The sequence below is a fragment of the Orcinus orca genome, chromosome 1 (assembly GCF_937001465.1).
Source record: "Orcinus orca chromosome 1, mOrcOrc1.1, whole genome shotgun sequence".
NCBI lineage: Eukaryota > Metazoa > Chordata > Mammalia > Artiodactyla > Delphinidae > Orcinus > Orcinus orca.
In genome coordinates, this window is record NC_064559.1 from 18448170 (window position 1) to 18465998 (window position 17829).

General features: G+C 36.4%; 1 protein-coding gene across 1 annotated transcript in view; it reads left to right on the plus strand.

Annotated features, from left to right (window-relative positions):
• USH2A (usherin) overlaps positions 1–17829 on the plus strand; it is a 782904-nt gene that overhangs the window by 270123 nt on the left and 494952 nt on the right. The window contains exon 21 of the mRNA XM_049708907.1: positions 14832–14962. Within this exon, the coding sequence (XP_049564864.1) occupies positions 14832–14962 (131 nt within the window). The remainder of the gene's footprint in view (positions 1–14831; positions 14963–17829) is intronic.

Genomic DNA, 17829 nt, shown 5'->3' on the forward strand with positions numbered 1-17829 from the left:
AATATATCAATCTTTAGAAAAATATAGAAGTAGCACTAAAAAGATAGAGATCTATGGTCGCTGTCACATGTCACTGTTCTAGCAGTCTTATCAATGCAATAAGGAATAGGAATTATAAAACTTGGACTTAAAATGATCAAATAATCATTATTTTCCAATAATATTATCTCCTATAAAATCCAAGACAATCTGTTAAAAATATGTCACTAATAGAACAGTCTACAAGTGACTGGATCTATATATAAATCAGTTGCTTTACTGTTCCCACAAAAACACTTATAAAATTAATAGAAACTTCTGCTTCAAATTTGGAGGTAGAAGAGTGAGAAGGACTTTCACTGTCATGGTAACAACAAGAAAAATCTAGGCTAAATAAATATCATATTTTTCTGTGAGGCTATCAAAGAGCAGGTAATGCAGAAAAGCCTGGACAAACTGAATTTTAGTAAGAAACAAGTGTTTCATAGTTGAAGAGAGAGCTGTGGAACTTTCTATATCTGAGGGTGGGTACTTGGTCCCAGAGGTATAAGCCTGATATATATATAGGGAAAATCTTCAGAGTCAAGAAGAAATCAGCTGTCAACTGTCAATGTGCCCTAGTGACATGACATGAGATCTAGAAGAAGTCCAAACGCCAAAACAAGTAGCTCAGTTCCCAAATCCTATTATGCTCTCCACTCATATTTTGCCAAGAAAGTATCTGCTGAAGAGGGCCTAGAAATGGACTCCTACACATTCTTCCAGTGATTGGTTCCAGAGATATGAAAGGATTGAATCCAAATTTGAACCAAAAAATCTACAATCTCCTGCCAGTTTAAATATGAATAAAATCAAAACAATGACATCACCAGTCATTGGGAGTTGGGATAATCACAAGTGAACTCAATGTAATTAGAGCCCAATTTCAGTTCAACACAGTCAATAGAGGCATATTTCCAGATGACCAAATTATTAAAATTAGAATGAAAATAGTATAGCAAATATTATAAATATTCTAAAGAATTTAAAGGTAAAAATACATGTAGTAGATAAAGAGAATACAGCATTTTAGAAGAGAAATGATTGCTCTAAAAGGAATAAAATAAAAGAAGTTCAAAATCTTTACTGGATGAGCTTAACAGCAGATGGACAGTGCAAAACAAAAGATTAATGAATTTGAACATAGATAGTTATAAAATAACCACATGAAAACAAAGAGAAAAAAGATTGAAAGAAAAACAGGATGAGTAACCTGTGAGATAATATCAGGAGTTCTAACTTACGTAGAGACAGGATTCCAGGAAGTAGGCAAAGAGAAAATAGGCAGAAAAAAATATTTGAGGAAACAACTGCTGATAAATCTTCAGATTTTGTGATAAAACAGCAGCCTACGTATGGATCAGAGAAGCTCAGTGACTTTCAAACAGGATAAATACAATGAAAATCACATCTTAGACATATTATAGTAAAAATTACTGAAACAAAATTAAATAAAAAGAAACTTAGATAAAATTAATCAAATATACTAATAATAGTTGAAAAAAGTGTAAAAGTAGCATTTAAAAGAGCATCCAAAACATAATACTTAAATTTAACAAAATAAGTGAAAAGATTCTACACCCAAAATTGTAAAATGACTTAGGAAAATTAAAGTAAATATAAATAAATGAGAAGACTTATCATGATTGTGGATAAACAAAAGGTTGTTAAAATAGTCCTTCCCCTCAAGTCAATCTATAGGCTTAATGTAATTTCAATCAAAATTACAGCAAGTTTTTTTTTTTTTTTTTTTTTTTTTTTTTTTTTGCGGTATGCGGGCCTCTCACTGTTGTGGCCTCTCCCGTTGCAGAGCACAGGCTCCAGACGTGCAGGCTCAGCGGCCATGATTCATGGGCCCAGCCGCTCCGCGGCATGTGGGATCTTCCTGGACCGGGGCACAAACCCATGTCCCCTGCATCGGCAGGCGGACTCTCAACCACTGCGCCACCAGGGAAGCCCCAGCAAGCTTTTTTAAAGAAATTCTCAAGTTGATTCTACAAGTTAAAAGGAAATTCAAAAGGTCTAGAATATTTGAAAACAAGATTGAATATAGTCTGATGAATTTGTCAGACTTATGCTATCTGACTTCATGACTTAAAATAAGGCCACAAAAATCAAGACATTGTATTATTTGTGAAGTACTGACAAATAGATTAGAAATAGACCCAAATTTCCATTGTCAATTAAATTTGGTGAAGTTAAGGCAATTCAATGAGGAAAGCACAATCTTTTCACCAATGATATTGCATAATCTGGAGTGATATGGAAAAAAGAAGCTGGATCCCTACCTCACATCATACATACAAATTAATCTGAGATGGAGTCAAAGTCCTAAAAATAAAAGCTAAAATTATAAAGCTTTTAGGAGAAAAATGAGAGAATATCTTGGTGACCTTGATGTTGGTAAAGACTTCTTAGGATATAAAAAGCACTATCCATTCAAAAATGATAAATTCAACTTCTTCAAAAGATGCTAAGAATATGAAAAGACAAGCCACAGAATGAGTCATAGGCTATGTTTATGTTTTAGTAAGAAAATACCAAGCAATTTTCTGAAATGGTTGTTCCATCTTACATTTACATACAGCAGAATTTAGTGTTTTTAATTTTAGCCATTCTAGTGAGTATAACATGGTATCTCATTGTAGTTTTAATTTGCAGTTCCCTGATGATTGATGAAACTGAGTATCTTCCTTGTGAACCTTATTATTCACATATCAGGGTTTGTTGGTCATGAATGTTTAAACTTTTTAATTTTTAAAATTCTTTTATACAGTTTTAAAGGTTACATTCCACTTACAGTTATTACAAAATATTGGCTATAGTCCCTGTGTTGTACAATGTATCTTTGTAGCCTATCTTATACCCAACAGTTTGTACCGCCACTCTCCACCACTATATAGCTCCTCTCCCCTCTCTCCACTGGTAACCACTAGTTGGTTCTCTATATCTGTGAGTCTGCTGCTTTTTTGTTATATTTACTAGTTTTTTGTATTTTTTAGATTCTACATACAAGTGATATCATACAATATTTGTCTTTCTCTGACTTATTTCACTTAGCACAATGCCCTCCAAGACCATCCATGTTGCTGCAAATAGCAAAATCCCATTCTTTTTAATGGCTGAGTAGTATTCCATTGTATATATACCACATCTTCTTTAGCCATTCATCTGTCAATGGACATTTATGTTACTTCAGTATCTTGGCAGTTGTAAACAATGCTGCTTTGAACATTGGGTTGCTTGTATCTTTTTGAATTAGTGTTTTTATTTATGTATTTATTTATTTATTTTTGGATATATACCCAGGAGTGGAATTGCTGGGTCATATGGTAGTTCTATTTTTAGTACTTTGAGAAACCTCCATCCTGTTTTCCACAGTGGTTGCACCAATTTACACTCCCACCAACAGTGTACAAGAGTTCCGTTTTCTCCACATCCTGGCCAGCATTTGTTATTTGTGTTCTTTTTGATGATAGCCATTCTGACAGGTGTGAGGTAATATCTCATTGTGGTTTTGATTTGCATTTCCCTGATGATTAAGCTATGTTGAGCATCTTTTCATTGCCTCTTGGCCAGTTTCATTTCCTCTTTGAAAAAAATGTATTGAGTTGTAGGATTTCATTGTAGGATTTCTTTATATATTCTACATATCCATGTCAGTTATGAGAATTTGAAATTCTGGTTCAAGATTTTTTTTTCATATCTGTAATTGCTTTTTAGCAGCTCTTGTATTCATGCTGGGGAGCTGTGTTATAGTTTCCTCTAATTATAGTTTCTGTGCTTGGATTTTGGAGGGAAGAATTTTCTTCAGCTAAAATGTTTTGGTTCTCAATTTCATTTTGTTCTTACAGTAGCTGTATAAGGATGTAATATGATAATTTCCAGTCATTTTGAAATGTCTTACCTTTTGCTAAATATGCAGTACCAATGGTATATCAGTTAGGATGAAGGTTTGGGGTAGGTTTTTTGGTTCAAGAGAGACACATCCTGTTGTTTTTGTGAATGGTGATAGATGGTGCGCTCTGTGTTGATTTGTGTGTTTTCTGATTCTCTTTTGTTAATTCAGAACTCTTAATTTCCTGTTTGCTTCCTTCTCTGATGCTAAGAGATAGGGCTCCTTGTAGTGCCTTCCCTTTCTTCTGGAAGCAGTGCCTTCCACAGATTGCTCTTTCTTTTCCTGGACCCTTTCAGGCCTCTTTCTTTGAATATCTCAGTAGCCAATATTTTGTTCTCAGTGTTGTTGTTGTTGTTGTTTGTTTACTTGCTTGCTTGTTTCTTTAACTCAGGGAGGAGCTGACTTTCAGGGGGTGGTTTTGTCTGACTTCTGCCATGGCTGGGTCCTTGCTGCCCTCTGCCCTTTTCTGTTCATTCTTTATTCCACTCTCAACTCCAGTGTGAACTCCAGTGCTGACTCTTCTGGTTTAGAATGTTTATTTCTCTATTTCACATATTGAAGTTTTTAGAATTCTCTGTCTCCTAGTGACTCTATGGCTTGGCCCTAGTGGCCACTCTATGGCCCTAGTGGCTTGGGTTATGGTGATTATATTTGTTCTCCTTCATGATCAGAATGGTTTTTAGAGAAAAATGTGGAAATATTAGGCTGCTATCATTATCCAATGGGAAGCTGAATCATCTGGACTAAAATTTTAAATGTTATAGTCATAAATATGCTAGAAGAAACTATTAAAGACTTTTTATTATTTTGTGAGGAAGGAAGTACTTTCTAATTAAAGCACAAATTCTAGAAGAAATTAAGAAAAAATGTTTTAAAATTTTGAGTCATTTTATTTTAGCCTATAGAATAATGAAAAGCAACAACATAAGGTTAAAAGGCACACAGCAAACTGGGAGAAAGTATTTGAAACATCTATCTAGACAAAGGATCAATGAGGTCTCACCTCACACTGGTCAGAATGGCCATCATCAAAAATGTCTACAAATAATAAATGCTGGAGAAACTGTGGAGAAAAAGGAACCCTCCTACACTGTTGGTGGGAATGTAAATTGGTGTAGTCACTGTGGAGAACAGTATGGGGGTTCCTTAAAAAACTAAAACTAGAGCTACCATATGATCCTGCAATCCCACTCCTGGGCATATATCCAGAGAAAAACATAATTAGAAAAGATACATGCAACCTGATGTTTGTAGCACTATTTAAAATAGCCAAGACGTGGAAGCAACCTAAATATCTATTGATGGATGAATGGATAAAGAAGATGTGGTATATATATACAGTGGAATATTACTCAGCTGTAAAAAAAAAGAATGAAATAATGCCATTTGCATCAATATGGATGGACCTGGAGATTATCATACTAAGTGAAGTAACTCAGACACAGAAAGACAAATACAATATGATATCACTTATGTGTGGAATCTAAAAATAGGATACAAATGAACTTATTTACAAAACAGAAATAGAATCACAGACATAGAAAACAAAGCTATGGTTACCAAGGGGAGCAGGGGAGGAATAAATTACAAGGTGTTTTAAAAAAAGGATCAACATCTAATCCTTCAAAAATTTATTGAGGGCTTAGAATGAAGCAGGCACTGTTCTAGATTTATATTTTAAGGGATGGAGATATGAGATAAATGAAATAAATGATGAAAGTATAGTACGGGCTGGAGATGGTGAGTGCTATGCAGAAAGGCAAAGCAGATGGGTGATTCTAATTGTTAATAAACCAGTCTTAATGGGTCTCTCAGATAAGTTGAATTTGAGAAAAGGCCTGTTTAAAAAATGAGATACCAAACCATGCAGATACCTGGGAAAGATGTTTCCAGGCAGAGGGAAGAACAATTACTGAGGTAGCCAGAGTGGAGAAAGGGAGGGGAAACATAATTGGAAATGGGAGACATAGTGAAGGCTGGATTATTTAAGATGTTGTAGGCTATTGTGATGACTTCGGCTTTTACTTGATGTGAGACAAGAAGCCTTTGGTGGTCCCCAGGTAGAGAGGCAAGACGTGACGAGAATTGTCCTTTGATGGGTTGACTCTATTATTTTAGAATAGACTATAGTGTGTGTGTGTGTGCGTGTGTGTTTTTTGTGTTGCGGGGGCATGGAGCAAGGATGGAAAAAGGGAGGTCAAAAATGTTAGGGGAGATAATTACAATAATCCAGGAGACAGAGAATGGTGACTCATAACATATGATGACCCACAATATTTAAAGAACTCAAGGGCTTTCCTGGTGGCGCAGTGGTTGAGAGTCCGCCTGCCGATGCAGGGGTCAAGGGTTCGTGACCCGGTCCGCGAGGATCCCACGTGCCGCGGAGCGGCTGGGCCCGTGAGCCATGGCCGCTGAGCCTGCGTGTCCGGAGCCTGTGCTCCGCAACAGGAGAGGCCACAAAGGTGAGAGGCCCGCGTGCCACAAAAAAAAAAAAACTCAAATAAATCAAGTAGAAACCAATAAACAGACCTTTGAAATTGGACAAGAGACATTTGTGTGCACAACTCCCATAAAAATATATGGCTATCTTTATGGCTAACATATATATGAAGTTTTTACTATCACCAATAATATGAAAAGTGAATTGAAACAACCTGAATTCTCATTCTTTCATCTCAGATTTTGAAATTTCCATTATTGGCCAGAGTATGCGGATGTGGTCATTCAAACTCTGAAAAAGTATTGGGTTGGCCAAAAGGTTCCTTTGGTTTTTATGTAAAAATAAAAGACACATTTTTCATTTTTACCGAGAATTTTATTAAACAACGTGTTCACCAGTTTGTTCTTCTACCTTCTGCCATTTTTCAGGCAACTTCATAACTCCATCTTCCCAAAAGTTTTTATCTTTTTGAGCAAAGAACTGTTCTAGGTGCCTTTTACAGTCATCCAGGGAATTGAAATTTTTCCATTAAGAGAATGTTTTAAAGACCAAAATAAATGGAAATTCAAAGGTGCAATGTCTGGTGAATACAGCAGGTGAATCAGAACTTCCCAGCCAAGCTGTAACAGTTTTTGCCTGGTCATCAAAGAAACACGTGGTCTTGCATTATCCTGATGGAAGATTATGCATTTTCTGTTGACTAATTCTGGACGCTTTTTGTCGAGTGCTGTTTTCAGTTGGTCTAAGTGGGAGCAGTACTTGTTGGAATTAATTGTTTGGTTTTCCAGAAGGAGCTCATAATACAGGACTCCCTTCCAATCCCACCATATACACAACATCCCCTTCTCTGGATGAAGACCGCCCTTTGGTGTGGTTGGTGGTGGTTCATTTCGCTTGCCCCTTGATCTCTTCTGTTCCACATTACTGTACAGTATCCACTTTTCATTGCCCATCACAATTTGTTTTAAAAATGGAACATTTTTTTTATGTTTAAGTACAGAATCGCATGGGAAGTATGGTCAAGAAGGTTTTTTTCACTTAACTTATGTGAAACCCAAATATCAAAGTGATTAATATAACCAAGCTGGTACAAATGATTTTCGATGCTTGATTTGGATATTTTGAGTATGTCGGCTATCTCCCATGTGGTATAACGTTGATTGTTCTCAATTAATATCTCTATTTGATTGCTATCAACTTCAACTGGTCTACATGACCATGGAGCATCGTCCAGCAAGAAATCTCCAGCATGAAACTTCGCAGACCACTTTTGACACGGTCGATCAGTCACAGCACCTTCTCCATACACTGCAGAAATCTTTTTTTGCATTTCAGTTGCATTTTTACCTTTCTTGAAATAATAAAGCATAACATGCAGAAAATGTCGCTTTTTTGCTTCCGTCTTCAACATTAAAATGCCTACATAAAAATTCACCAATTTTGATGTCTGTTTTTAAATACGCACTGATATGACAGCTGTCACATGCAGTCTAACAAAATTGTTTCGAATGATGTTAAAGACAGCTAAGCGCTATTAGAGCCATCTTACAGAAAAAACCAAACGAACTTTTTTGCCAACCCAGTATTTGAATCAATTATTAGTTTTCAAAGACCATATGGCAATATGAGTAAAATTTTTAGAAATTAATCTCTTTGACTGAACATTATCTTAGAGCCTACCAATATGCAAGCAAAACTGTTTGTTGCAATACTACTTTTAATATCAAAAAATTAGAAACCAACTAAATGTTATCTAAGATAAAATTATAAAATAAAGTATGTAAATGTATTTAGTTATTAGAGAATATCACGTATCTTTGTGAACTAAAGTGGAAAGATATCTGCTCTATGTTACAAAGTGAAAAACACTTACAGAAGCATTTTTCACAATAGCTGAGATATGGAAACAGCCCAAATGTCCATCAGTGGATGAATGGATAAAGAAAATATACATACATACACAAACAGGTACAATGGAATATTATTCAACCGTGAGAAAGAAATCCTACCATTTGCAACAAAATGGATGAACCTGGAGGGCATTATGCTAAGTGAAATGACCCAGATAGAGAAAGATGAATACTGTAGGAGCTCACTGATATGTGTAATAAATTTTTTTAAAAAAATCAAGCTCATACAAACAGGGAGTAGAATAGTGGTTACCAGGGACTGGGGAGATGTTGGTCAAAGACTACAAAGTTGCAGTTATGTAGGATGAAAAAGCCTAGAGAGCTAATGTATAGGCATGATGACTATACTTAATAATACTATAATAATACTGTATGGAAAGGTGCTAAGAGAATAGATATCAGATGCACTTACCACACACAAAAATTAGTACCTATGTGAGGATATAGTATGTTAATTAGCTTGACTGTAGTAATCATTTCACTATGTATATGTATAAATCATCGTGTTGAACACCTTAAATATATGCAATTTTATTTTGAAAAATTGTAAAAACTTACAGAATAGTGTGCGTGATGTAATCCAATTTCAGTAAAGAAAAAACAGATAAACAATGACATACATGTGTATAAATATCTCTGAGAAAAACTTTGCCAAATTGTTGGCAGTAGTTTCTGTGAGGGTGACAGGTAAACCTATAGAGAATTTTCACTTTCAGCTTTTATAGTTTGAACTTTATGTAATTCTATTATTTCTTCATTTTCAGCAAACCTTTGTATTGAAGTTTAACATACAAACAGAAAAGTGCAAAAATCATAGGTGTACCGGTTGACAGATTTCAAAACCTGAATAGCTTTATGTAACCAGCACAAAATTACTAAATAGAACAGTACTGATCCCCCAGAACCTCTGCATTGTGCCCTGTTCTAAACCCCAACCAGGATCACCACTATCTTGACCTCTAAAACCATAGATTTATTTTGCATGGTTTTACACTTGATGTAAAAGGGATCGTGCAGTATGTTCTTTTGTGCCTAGCATTTTTTATCCAGTGTTTTGTTTGTGAGATTCATGCCTGTAGTTGCATGTGGCTATATTTTTTTTTTTTAACATCTTTATTGGGGTATAATTGCTTTACAATGGTGTGTTAGTTTCTGCTTTATAACAAAGTGAATCAGTCATACATAAACATATGTTCCCATATGTCTTCCCTGTTGCGTCTCCCTCCCTCCCACCCTCCCCATCCCACCCCTCCAGGCTGTCACAAAGCACCGAGCCAATATCCCTGTGCCATGCGGCTGCTTCCCACTAGCTATCTACCTTACTGCGTTTGTTAGTGTGTATATGCCCATGACTCTCTCTCGCCCTGTCAGCATGTGGCTATATTTTGTTCATTCTCATTGCTATATTATACCTCATTTATTTATCCTTTCTGCAGTTGGTGGGCATTTGTGTATGTTCCATTTTAATGGTATAATAAGTATTTCTATATACATACTTGTATATTTTTCTGAAGCTGTGTGTGTGTGTGTGTGTGTGTGTGTGTGTGTGTGTGTGTGGTGGGATATATAACTTGGAGTGGAATGGCTAGACCAAAAGGTATGCATATATTTAGGATATATAAATTAATAAGTACTGCCAAGCAGTTTTTCAGAATGGTGGTACCAATTATACTCCCACTAGTAGTTATGAGCATTCCAGTTGCTCTATGTACTTGAGTATATTTAGTATTTTCTATTTTATTTTAGCCATTCTGGTGGGCGTTTAGTGGTATTGCATTTTATTTTGCATTTCTCTGATGACTAACCATGCTGAGCATCTTTTTCATACATTTATTTGTCATTTGGACATCATCTTTTTGAAGAGCCATTTGCCCCCATTCTTTTAATGAGTCATTCATCTTTTTTTATTTACTTTTAGGAATTATATATATTTTTATTGGATATGTATGTTATCAGAAATATATTTTATAAATATCTTCTCCTGTTATGTTAGTTACCTTTTCACTCTCTTATTTGTGCCTTTTTTTAGACAAAAGTTCTTAATCCTAATACAATTTATAACCATTTCCCTTTCTATTATACTTTCACCTGTATTGTTTAAGAACTCTGCCTATTCCATGGGCTTGTCACTGCACTGTTTTTATGATTAAATTTTTAAAGTTGCAAACACATTTACATAAAAGCTAAGTATTTCCATGTGGTTCTTGGATTTTCAGGTTTTTTAAAAATGTGAGGCTATGGATGTATGTCTCTTTTATATATCTCTGTATCCCAATAGCCCAGAAGGGTGGCTGCACAAAGTATATTTTCCTAAAAATATTCCTTGGATGAATGAATAAATTTTTCTATTGAGATAGAAAAATGCTCTATCATTTCCCCAAATACTTGAAGCAAAAAAATTTCTATTTTTCAGAATATCTCCCGTTTTCTTTGCATCAAAATCTACATTTTAGCAAGTGAGAAATGTTTATTTTTCTGCCCAGTTTAGTCAGCATGGCTTTTTAATGCAAACCTCTAAAAAGAAAAATGCTTTGGTACTGCTCTGCTCTGCTCCACATGTCTTCTCATTCTTGAGCCCAGGATGAAAGCACATTCATGAGGCACAGGAGAAAATAGGAGTCAAGATCAGTCACACAGTATATATTTAAAGTTTCTTCTCTAACATGGTACCACATGTCTGCTTCCATTTCTTTGCCCGAAACAAATCACGTGGTTGAGCCTAAAGTCAGCGGATGGGGATGTATAAGCATATGATTGACTACATGATTTAAGGCATTTGGCTCAAAAGATAGGATCTATCAGTGTCTACAACATTAATTGTCAAGAACATGATGTTTCAATGGAAGTGTGCATATTTTTATTTCTTTACTTGCCAAAAAAACCCCTCATTCATTATAAATCTTTGTAATGTAAGGAAACAATTTGACCATACAACAGCAAAACAAGTTACTTTACTAAATCTTCATTTCTCAGAAGAAATACCCCTTGATCTGTGTATTCTATTTTAGTTGGGCTAAATTTTATATAACATTTCTGTGTTATGGAAGTGTAAAAGCTGGAAATTAAATGGTGTGTCTGAAAAACACATGCACATGCATATTCTTGAATAACATATGATATTAGTTGATTTTTTCCCAAGTATAACTTGGCTAAATATTTCTGTAATTCTTATTGTGATTCATAATTTCATTCATCAAATTTCCCTTCAACTGGGGACGAGTAGTTGTATTCCCAGACTGAGCAATTATTATTTTCTTCCCTCATTCAAATCCTGGCTTTTGCTCCCTTGGTTACCACCATGTAGATGCCTACAGCACCCTGGTAGAGAGTGTTGTTGTCTTCGTGTTCTGAATTGTAGCTATTTTTATGAAATAACCTTCAGTTGTTTAATTTTAAAGCAATAATCTTAATTATAGTATTTGATACCACATATGAAATTTTAAAATGGTCGCAGAAAGGTAAGCCATCTGTAGAAGAAAGCCACTCTGAACCGAAAGGAGAGAAGCTTAAGAGAAGAAGAGTTGATAGAAATATGATTTTTCTCTGGTCAGAAGGTACACCAGATTTTGGCCATGTCTGTGCTTTTGTTGGCAGATGTGTCCTCCTTATATCTGACTGCGCCACCCTAATAATTTGTTTCTCTGTCTCTCATTTCATTCTCTACCAGATTTTTGTCGTGAGACCTCGATACCCACTGCCTACTCATCCATTCCATGAAAAATTATCACCCAGCAGTTTGGACTCTGCTCATTCTACTCAATTGAAAAAGAGAGTAATTGCCAGCTCTGTGAGCTTTTCTTCAGCTCTCATTATTCTGGACCTATAGCAAATGTTTACACAGTTAACTAACTTTGCCTTCTTAAAGTTCTCTCCTACCTATGTTTCCATTTTACAATGTGATCCTGATTGTTCTAACTTTATTATTGGACCGATTCTTTCCTTAAGTCTGGGGCATTTTTCCCAGTGGTCCTTGCTCTGTCTCCCAGGGACATGATTTATTGGCAGGTGATTGCCAATTTATTTTTCTAGCCCCATTTTCTCTTCTGAGATTTAGTTTCTCATCTCCAAATGATGGATAGTTTTTTCCTTTACATCATTAATATAAACTCACTGTGCCCCAGATGGAGCTTATATCCTCAACCCCATATTGTCTTCGGTACCTGACCTTTCTAGTTCTGTTAATAATGCTACTTTTCCCTCAGTACTTGGTGAAAAGAATTGACCATCTTACCCCCATCATCACCTCATAACCACTTGTTTTAAGGATTCTCTTCTGAAATATATAGACTCCATTCTTTCAATACGTTTAGTTATGTGTCAGTCCTTAATTAAAATCCTTATCATCTTATTCCCCCAAAGCACAGCAATATCCCAGCTGGTTCTTCTGTAGTTAACTTATCTACATCCTCCAGACATTCAACTGTTAGCTTGACTTTGAGCATCTTCTTCCCTTCCTCCACCCAAATTTTAAAGCCTTCCTTTTGTCTACAGGATAAATTCCAACTTTTTTAGTCCACTTAGTAGGAGAGGTGAGAGTAATAAAGCTAGTATCAGGGGTTCTAGTGAGTTTGGATACTGAAAAGTGATGTGTAGGGACAAACGATCTTATTTTAGGAAGTGACAGAGGCTCCAGGATGGAGCAGGTACTGAATCTAACAGCGAGAATGTAATATCCTAGAAGGTGGGATAAAGAGAATCAGAGAGTGTGAAGTAATGAAATATCAAAATGAGTAGGACAGGTATGTTTGAAAAGGACCAGAAGCATAAAATCTAGAAGACAAAGACGCAGAAGCTAAGAAGGCCAGGAGAAATTTGAGTTGCCTCTTTGGAAAGTCTGAAGCCCACATGCCAGACTTGCCTTTGCTGGTATTAAAATAATTCACTCTAAAGATAGTTATGACACAATCTTCCTTTCCATCTTTGTCTTCTACTCAAACTTCTCAAACCAGATACTCTATATATGGCCTGAGATGGGGTCTTGCCTATTTCTCCAGATTCATCTCTTAACTGCCTCCTCCACATCCAGCTTTCCTTAATATTTTCCCTGCCTCCAGACCTTTATACGGTTTCTCCCAAAGTCCTTCATATACTCTGAAAACAAGCTCAAGCATCTTATTCTTTGTGAAACCTTTCTTAACCCCTTTGAATCAAATTATATCTTGTAAACAGGTCTGTATCACTTATCACACCTCACTACAGTTTTTTTTTTTAATTCTTTTTCACCAACTAGAATTTAATGTCAGGCACTGGCTTGTTAGTTTTTCTTCTTTATTGTGTATCAGAGTACTCAACAAATGTTAATGTTCCATAGAAAACGTATTTTATAAAATGGCAATCTGATGCTCACAAAATGATTTCTGACCTCCTGCCTCCACACCTGTGTTAAAACTTCTTCCTTACCACTATTGTACCTTCCACCTCCTTTCTTCACATCCATTTACTAAGTACACCAGGACACCATGTGATTTCTGGGGGTAGAAAGATGAATCAGACATGGTTTCTGATTGCAGGAACCTGTTGTAGTCTATTGAATCCAGGGTAGATCCCTCAGCTATGTAGGAACGTTGGTTACCAGCCCAGCATGAAGGCAGCTCTGTCCCCTTCCAACTTACACAATCCTGGTTGACTATATTACTAATCGAATCAATAGCCATTAATTATTCAGTTTTGTGCTCTTGAGCTGTCATTTGGTTCTCATGTATGTTCTTGACCTTATTTGATTCTCCCTGTACGTCGTGTCTGTTAAGACACACACATTTTATATCTCCAGCTAAACTGGACACGCTTGAGAACAAAGATCTTAAACTTCTTTGCAAGTTTCAGTACATTAACAAAATGTCTTACACTGAGGAAGAGCTTGATAGGACGCATTGAGTGGGTGGGATACCCGTAGAATGGAGGTTGGGCCAGGTGGTGGCAGTGCGAAGACATCATAGAGAACTATTGCATGCTCCCCCTGCTTCCTGAGCAGGGGTAATTTCTGAGAGACAGGAGCACTGTGTGTCATGGGCAGTGCTGGTAGGTGATCTGAAGGGTGAGTGGAGCCCCTGGAATTCTAAAGGCTGCAGACCATTTGGTTACAGGATGGCATCCCAGAAAATTGGCTCTGTGGACCACTTCATAGCAGATTTTTCTCGTTTTTAGCTTCTACTGCTGGATAAGTTCTTTAAACTTCATAAGTATTTTAAACAAAGCTCCTTATGTTTCTTTCACTCATGTCAAAAACCCATTTATTTTTATGACTCTGATAATATTACCACATTGATCCCCTGGTGTCCAATTTTGGGTTGACAACATATCTTTTTATGTTGGTGAGTTTTGCATATATTTAAACTTCATTATATATTGATTAGCGGGAGTGCAGGCTTGAGTTTCCAAGTATGGGTTGGCATTCCTAATGGGATACAGTTAAAACCAAATGGCTGGGGCCATCCCAGTGCATTGCTGTGTATAATTCCTTGACTGTACTCACTACATCATAAATAATAATGAAAGTAAATGTACGTTTATCAGAAAGAATCAACAAAAGCCAGCACTGATTCGCTGATTGCACTTGTCTCCCCAGGCATTAAGGCCAGCTTTCGAACGAGGGTGCCTGAAGGTTTGATTGTCTTTGCGGCATCACCTGGCAATCAGGAAGAGTATTTCGCAATTCAGTTGAAGAATGGACGCCCTTATTTTCTTTTTGATCCTCAGGTAAATGAGTAATCATAAGAGTTGATATTTTTGAGAGTTTACCAGGTACCAAGTGCTTATGTTTTCACAATGAATCCTCACCAAAACCTTAGAGGTGAGTACTCATTATTTCCACTTTACCAATGAGGAAAAAGAAACTTACAAAAGTGATTTGACTTGCCCACAGCTAAAATAGCAGAGCTTCAAAATCACATAGTCTGACTGAGAATCTACATGCTTAACAGCCATATGCTACCTTATAATGAGGATTAAAACTTTTAAATGCATTTGAATCGATCTGTTTTTATTTTCCTTGAGAGCAAAATTGTGTCTTTATCTCCCTTCCTCTTTCTCTTTTGCTTTCTCTTTTCCTTCCTCCCTTCCCCCCTTCCTTCTTCCCTTCCTTCCTTCCTTCCTTCCTTCCCTCCCTGCCTCCATCTCTCTCTCTTTTCCTCTCTCTCTCTCTTTCTTTCATTTCCTTTCTTCACCAGCAAATATTTAAGCATCTATCAGGTGCTATCGGGCTGGGTATTGCAGACTACACTAGTTTAAAGTTAAATGTGACCATGCCCCTATGAAACAATCTAGGTAGTATACAGTTAAAAAAAATAAAATATTCACGACTGTTACGAAAGACAAGTATGATGCTGTGTATTATGAGAGAATAAAGTAAAGAGTCTTTCTTTTAAGTTGTCTGTCTCCTCTGCAAATGTGATATTTAACTGAGATGCAAAACAATGAGGAAAAGTTGATCAGGACAAGAATATATGTCTATACAAGAGGACATGTGTTTGAGGTGGGGCAGGCCAGCAGAAATACTGATGGGAGATGAGGGTAGGATCTGTAATAAAATTTCCAGGCAGAGCAAACAGCAAATATTTAGTGTCTGAGTGAGACAAGAACATGGCATATTCAATACATTGAGATGAGTCTAATATGGCTGTAGCGTAGAGAACAAAGAGAACAGTGGTAGGTTGAAAAGTTGGGTAGAGACTAAGTAACTTAGGACCTGGGAAGGATTTGAGAGGATTTAAATTTTTCCTGAGGACAATGGGAAACTATTGCATAGTTGTCTTCACTTTAGTTACAGGAAGGTTCGTAAACATTTGCTGTTAAGCACTGTGTTGGACCTGTGAGTAACTGAAATATAAGAGTATGTCAAAGATTTTTCTCAGGTTTTCAATTTAAAACTGCTGATCTAAGACATAAATTATGCTTGCCAAATAAATGTTTAATGTTATATTATTAAAGGAGGCACAACTTTTCCCCTCTGTATCTAAGGGATCATGGGCCACGAGCTTCCTGTATCCTGGAGACCCACTCACCTTTGAGAGGAAAGTCAGGGCCTGCTGGACCAAGTGTGTCTGAGCATCACCCAGGATCCCTGCAGAAGCCCTCAAGAGGCAGACGGAGTTGTTCCTGTGTTAGGAAGTGTTAGAGCCATGAATTGGCTACTGGCAAGACCAGGGAAAGAAAGGTTTATTCCTGGTATTTTGACAGCGACCCGATAACCCCCTGGCCTGACCACTATAGGTCCTCAGGCACAAGGACCCCTGGGTGTCCCCTAGAATTGCAGCTTCTTAAGGGATGCCAAGAGGTGGGCAATGAGTAAGCAAAAAGAAATAGCATCACACCTAAGCAGATCCAGCATCCAGAGAGAAAGGGCTGAGAAGCAGCTGTTTCCAAAGGCAAGGCAGATGGCATCGGGAAAACAAAAACAGCACACTGACGTTGATTCAGTTACGGAACTGAAAATATTATTTTTCATTTGAATCCTTTAAGTAGATTAATTAGAAGAGAGACTGCTGAGCCTCAGATTGCTAGGTCAAAATACATGACAAAAATATGAAAGCATAAAGAAAGATGAAGGAAGATGCTAATATTAAGAAGAAATTCAAAAGGAGAACAGAAACCACATGAACAAGGTAAAGAAGGATGGGAGAAGATAATGAAATCTAAAATAGGAGAGAATATATGATTTAATAGACTTGATTATAAATTTATTGAAAGGGTTCATCAAGTTCTAGTCAAGATTAAGCAAAGCTTGTTCTTCTATAGGACCTCTGTGTGCCAGCCATTATTCTAAGTGTTCTCTCTATACATAAATACACACACACACACACACACACACACGTATTTAAACATCACAACAACTCTATAAAGCAGGTACTCACTATCCCCACTTTACAGGTGAAAATCTGAATCACAGTTAAATTACTTTTCCCAAAGTTATACAGCTAATCTGTGACCAAGCTTTTCAACATGAAAGAAAAATGCTTGTTGATGTCCAGAGATTCAGTTTAAATACCATCCGTGCACCATATTGGAAGGAAATATTTCAGCAAGCCTTCTAATCAGAAGGAAAAAATAAAAAATTTGAAATATAGAGGAGAGGTAGTGGTGAATAATAAACCTAAGGATTTTAAGTTCAACCTAAGTATTTGATGACAAAATGACTAGAAATGTGTTTTATGTGCCAAAGAATCTTTGACCTAGAAGAGACACACAGCAAAGGGGAAAAAAAAACCCTGATAATTGTTTGGTGCTAAAATTACTAAGAGTTGAAGGAGGGGGGGAAAATGAGTGACTTAAAAGTTTCTAAAGGTATCAACTTAGTAGAGGGGGCATTAAGGGCTTAGGTTATATTGGTTTCTTGTTTTCATAAAATAAATGGACAAAAATATTTGATTTTAAATGTTGTAACAACAGAAATTAATTACTAATAGAACGAAAATGTTCCAAGAACAATTAACAAGATAAAAAAAAGACTAAATGCTAAATTGTAAATATCAACAAAAAACATAAAAGAAAGGAAACAATCCAGAAAAATAGAAGAATATCAATGAGAAAGAAAAAATCTGGTTCTGCTTCTTCTACCTCAACCTGTT